We start from the raw sequence: 5847 nt of genomic DNA on the forward strand, positions 1-5847 counted from the left end.
TGCGCAAGGTCGTGTCCTGAAAATTGCTCATGCACATGGCCAAGATATTTTCAAAGAAAGCACACACAGCCTTTGGGAGAGAAAGTGTAAGAGGTCCTTTGAAGGCACATATTTTTTTGGAGCAACTCTCGCAAACGTTGGCAGCTGAATATTTTCTGCAAAAAAGGGAAATCCGTATGCAAGAAAGTAATATTTTCCTCAGAGGAACACGTTTACTCTGTGTGCTTTTGTTGGACAACTCAAAGTGTAGTGAAGCCTGAGAGGGCCAAGATGGATACCGTAGTCACTAATTAAAGCCGAGCAGCTCCTACATTCTTCTACATTGGCCTGCGGCTTAATGAGCCATTATTTTGAGTGAGTACTGCAATTACTGAGTTGGTTTTTATGTGTGCCCTGGCCGCCGACGGATCCTGATTCCAGGATATGGGTATGTACTTCAACCCACAAGTTTATGGTTTCCGGTTTCGTTTCTTTGAGCTCTGAATTGACTTTTTGTGCTTCAATTTGTTGCAGTCTTTTTTCCACAGTTCTTGCCACTTTGGGTCCATGTACATCGCTCTATCGTGTGCATTATTTACTGATGGCAGTCTGTTACCTGGGGGCAGACCACAGACTCTATGAATATGGAATATCTGTAATTGAAATTCGCTTGGCCAACTTGGGGGTTGAATAAGGGTGAAACACGGCGACCAGGGTGTGAATGTGTGACTGTGCAATCCTTGTGGGATTTTCGCACACCACCACCTTCTTACCTTTTCCAATTACAATTAAAGCTTAATTAACTCGAATTTTATTTTAGCCTTTGCATTATTAATTAGCCGGCGGCGAGTGACATGCATGTCCTTCTCTACTTACAACATTTACCTAATTCCCTTGTAATTGAATCCTATAAATGAAATGCAATTCATTTATTTTCTTCTGGCGAATTTCCATTAACAAAATTGGCTGAATAAACAAACAGACCGTGGGGCAAACTGACGTATACGCAATTTAAATGAATTTTACTAGAAGGCCACAGCAATTCCCAAATCTTGCGTTTAAACTGAAGTAAAACGCTTACAAATGAGCACATAAAACTCACTTTTGGCCAACTCTTAAGGGAGAGGATGGGTGAACTTCAGATGGAACGGCCTACATAAGCAGGCACTCGAGAAATGTTTGGGCAAATGCGAAAACTTTGCCTCTGACACACACAATTCGTTTTCTGTATGTTTTTACTGCCTCATTCTGGCCATATTAGATATTACTGTCTAACAGGCATATGTCCGCTTTTAACCAAATTTTCTTTGGCTATCTGTGAACTGTGAGGGCGGCGACAAAATTCTGGCCGCGTTTTGCACTCTTTCAAGAGAAATAAAAAGATATCTATTTCCATTTCATGGTTGTGTATTTCGGTATCTATTGGATGTGTATGTTTATCATTTTGTGTATGCCGCACACTAATTTTAGTCCGTCTGGCTTGTCTCTGCCATTTTTCTCTCTCTGTATCTGATGATTTTTGATAGTCAACGTCAGAATGTGTGCGCTTGTTTATCTATTTTTCTCTGCTTTTTCTCAGCGAAATATTTACTTGCAGAAAATCTTTACTGGCAAATCTATTCACTGTGTGCGCCTGTGAAAAACAAAAACCGACAAAAAAATTTGCCCGCCTGCTGTGAACCGAACATGTGTCTAATTTATTAGCTTTCTCTCCGCCTGCGTCTCCATTTAATATATTTATAGAAATATATTATATCGACGTGGCTTGAAATCTCGTCGAGATGTTACGGGGATCTTTCCTTAAGCCTTATCCTCTTCTCGCCCCCATCCTTCGATGTCGTTGCACTAATCTCATTTTCTCGGTGATTTGCTCACTCACATAATATTTTTATGATTTATTTCCAGCAGCCTCGATTCCAATATAACAAATTGCTTTGCTTTTATGAGCTATAAAATATATCTGTGCGCGAAACTTCAATTGCATTTTCACCGGTCGGTCAGACAAATTGCTTTGATGGGGATTCATTATTCCATTTGGCCCACAACTTAACGAGCTCATTCAGAGACAATCAAACGTATAAAGAACAATATGCCCGGCGCCATGTTATTCTTGGCTAGAAGCCCAGGAATGTACCACTTGACACGCGACTTTGTTGGCCAAGAACAAAGGGCTAAAAAGGCGAGTGGTTGTCTAGGGCTTCTCCTGTCTTGGAAGTTTTTAGCTAGCATGACTTCCTCAACCGGAAAGTTTCCATGCAGAATTCCTTGTGACGGGGCTCTTAACATTTAATTTCAATCAATTTAGAAATTCGCTGAGGAGTTTTGCAAAGTTCTTTATACTTTATCAATGAACGCCTCATTTTCTAAAATATTAAAAGACCAACTTAAAAAGCAATGATAATTCTGTGAAGATTTAGATGGTTAGGTTGTTTCTATTATATCTGCAAGACTTTTGAAGCTTTTTATTAAATGCTCGCTTGTTACTGAAATACAAATTTAATTTCCATTAACTTAAAGCTTCGTTTTAAGGGGCTTAGCTTGCTTTAAAATATGAATAGTAATGTGGAAAATTCAAGAGATGGCCCCTAAAAGTTGAGAGAAATGAAATTGCTATGCAAATTACACGAACCACTGTAATTTTATTTTTATCTCTAACGTTTGCCGACTTTTGTTTGACATTTTTTGTTGTGTTTCGCAGACGGAAAAGATTTGAGGAACCCAGAGACATCCACTCGGCTCGCTTTGTTTATTGTTATGACCCAGGGCCTCCACTTATTTGCCTCTTTCAGAGAGCCTTTTTGTCCTGTCTCCTTGTTTATCCTGGCGTGTCCTGTGTGCTGACTTGTTTTTCGCCGCACGTGGTCACATTGTCGGGCTCATTAAGAGACAATTGCTGCAACATGTCGCAGACTGAGGCCAAGGATGTTGATGTTTACGTACGAGTATCCAACAATTTTTTAAAGCTGCCCCACAAGGCAAATTAACTTGAAATGATTCGCCTCCAGTTGCGGTCACAAGTTTCTGGTTATCATTTTCCCGGGAAAAACAGCAGGTGTAATTTATGAAATTACATTTTCATTTTCATCTCGGATAAAAGCTGAACTAAGCCGAGCTGCGATTTCAATTTATTCGGATGATCGTAAAAACTTTTTGCCACCAGTAAAAGAAAAGTGGCATACTATCCGGCTGGAGCTTGGATTTCTCTGGCTGTCGGAGCTTGTTAAATTTATGTGCCGCCTAATGTTTCATTTGGTTCGGTGCAAACGCCTGTGGGGCAACTTTTTAACATTTGATGCTGGCTGACAGCTCATCGGGGGTCATAACTTTAACTTTTGCCCCCGGTTGCACCATTGCCCCAGCATCCAGACGTCCTGTGGGGGGATAAAACTCTGACCAACTGTCAGAGATGTACCATTGTCATTTGGCCAAGCAAAAGTCCATCAATAATGCGCGCCAACAAATCACCAAAGTTTCTGCGGAAAAACAGCTAACAAAATTTGATCTAGGGACTGCATGGGCGTGTTTTGAAAATTTATTTGCCATTTAAATTTCAATTACTCGTGGGGAAACATTTGATTTTGCAACATTTTTCACTACGCATTCGAGAGGGCCTGAATTATTGAAGCGCCTGATTGGAGTGGAGCGTGAAATCCAATCAGTAAAAGTTAAAATCGGCGCACAACACGTGCATACCACACGAGAAAATTCGCAATTCCCAACTCGGGTCTAAAAGTTATGCATAAATGTTTCTGCTTCTATGCAAACACACACACACACTCTTTGACAGCTGCACCTAAAATTATGCAATGTTATTTAATATTTTGAAGCAGTAGCTTAAAGTGCGAGGTTTACATACTAATATATTTATTAGTATGTTATTTTAGTTTTCATATTGAAGGTATAAAGCTCGCAGTGTTTCAACTTTTAAATCCACCCAAACATCCGACTTGAAAATGACACGGTAAACGGTTTCGGTTTCGATTTCCTTTGCCCATTTGTGTCCTCCCTGGAGTGTTTGGATGTGTTGGTGCGTGTGTGATTACTCATACGCAATGTTGCCGGCAGAAGGAAGGAGTACAAAAAAGTTGTAAAAGAAAAGTGCCAGACGAAGACCATGTTGTGGGTTAAAGCCACACAAACTCACGCACATCCATGCGGTCCTTACAATAACTGTATTTACGCATCCCATATTCCGTTGCCCCATTTCCTTTTCCGGGTTTTTTTTTTGTTTTGAGTGCCAGTTCGTTGTCGTTTTCGTCGTTCGTTATGGGGAGCACGTGATTTCACTTGGGAGCATTTTAACTTAATTAGGTTCGGCTGGAACATGCAAGGAATGCCAGTTCTAAAATGTAAAGGACGTGTAGCTACTGAATATATAAAGGAATTTTCAAAGTAAACCATGGCGAACTCTAGAGCTGACAAATTCTTCTATGCTGAACTATGAATGATAGTTGGATTTTTAATATATGGAATAATTTTAATTTTATTTGTAAGAGTATCTTTTATTTCATACCGATACCGTGCTAACTTTATTGCTCATACGCACTGTGTTCCCAAATAAATTTAAAATAAACGTAAGCTTACCCTTAGGTATATTTGCTTAGAACTCACAAAGGCTTATTAATAATATCCTTGCTCTTTTAAATTTGAGTAGGCTTATTATTTACCAATTAAATTGAAAATAAACGAAGGCTTACCCTTAAGTATATTTCCTTAGAAGCACTCGCAAGGGATTGGTAGTAATATCCTTGTACTTTTAGAATGGAGTAGGCTTAAAATGTATATCTATATTCCAGCACATTTTTCGAGTAGCAAGATGTAAGGCCAATTTAAGCCGCAACCAATAATGCGAAATGGAGTCATTAATGTTAATTTGCAAACATTTTCTCCTCCTTTCCCAACAGCACTTACGGCCATGTCATGAGCTCCAGCAGCACAGAAGCTTCGCATCCACGACGGAGGATGGCGAAACGGACAAGCATAAAAAACCGACGACGGGAGGTGAGTGGGAATTTGGAATGGAATTGGATGGAGATATTTACCTTGCAGATATTTTGTAAATATTTTCGTTTAGTGCGAGATAACTGATTGGATTTGACAACTTTGTGGGAGGGTGTTAATGTAAGCTTATCAATCATCCCAATCGCAGGTCACAGTTCGAGTCAGCATGTGGACGAGCAAGCAGGATGTGATGATAAAATAAGAGAAAAGAAATCGGAATCCAATCGATGTTTAGTTAAGTACCGAAAAGGGGATCCGGGAACTGAGAAAGGTACCAATCCCTGCAGAGCTCAAGAATTTAAAGAATCAAATTCGGTTTCTGGCACTCAAAGACTTAAAAAATGTAGAAAGCTATATAACAGAAAGAAGTCAGACTCTTGTAAGTTTATCATGACAACAAAAATTTTAATTTTAATATATATTTTCTAAGATCAAGTTCATTCACTCAAGAAGAGAATCAAGAATAGGAAAAGAAAGAAGAAACTGATACTAAATAGAAAGAAAACGAAGAAAAAAACTTGTAATGGTAAGACATTAATATTTTTAGTTTGGAAGATTTCTTAATTAACTAAACGGATGAAGTACAATAGTCAATTGCTTAAAACTTAATTGATTAGGTGACGAAATTCCGCTCCCCTTTCTAATCACTTTACGTATTTGCATTGGATGCCCATAATTTATCGATTAATTAAAGATAAGTTTGACAAATTAGTGGCCGTTGTGGTCTCTCATTAACCGGCACTTTGAAATGTGATAGATAATTTCCGTAATGAAACAGTGCGGGTTGCCCATTGGCTACTGAAAATTAAATGCATAATAAATAAATAGTCGGCAGCTGTCACAACTCGATAAATAAATTGCATATTT

The 5847-nt window shown here is 38.9% G+C and overlaps 1 protein-coding gene across 8 annotated transcripts in view; it reads left to right on the forward strand.

Annotated features, from left to right (window-relative positions):
• LOC117141976 (calcium uniporter protein, mitochondrial) overlaps positions 1 to 5847 on the forward strand; it is a 41888-nt gene that overhangs the window by 7008 nt on the left and 29033 nt on the right. For 7 of the 8 annotated variants that reach the window (XM_033305776.1, XM_033305777.1, XM_033305775.1 and 4 more), the window contains one exon: positions 4884 to 4980. In XM_033305776.1, the coding sequence (XP_033161667.1) occupies positions 4884 to 4980 (97 nt within the window). Of the gene's footprint in view, positions 1 to 4883; positions 4981 to 5128; positions 5360 to 5410; positions 5507 to 5847 lie in introns of all 8 variants that reach the window. The other variant, XM_033305783.1, reaches the window with a different exon arrangement.

Source organism: Drosophila mauritiana, chromosome 3L (genome assembly GCF_004382145.1).
Source record: "Drosophila mauritiana strain mau12 chromosome 3L, ASM438214v1, whole genome shotgun sequence".
Lineage (NCBI taxonomy): Eukaryota > Metazoa > Arthropoda > Insecta > Diptera > Drosophilidae > Drosophila > Drosophila mauritiana.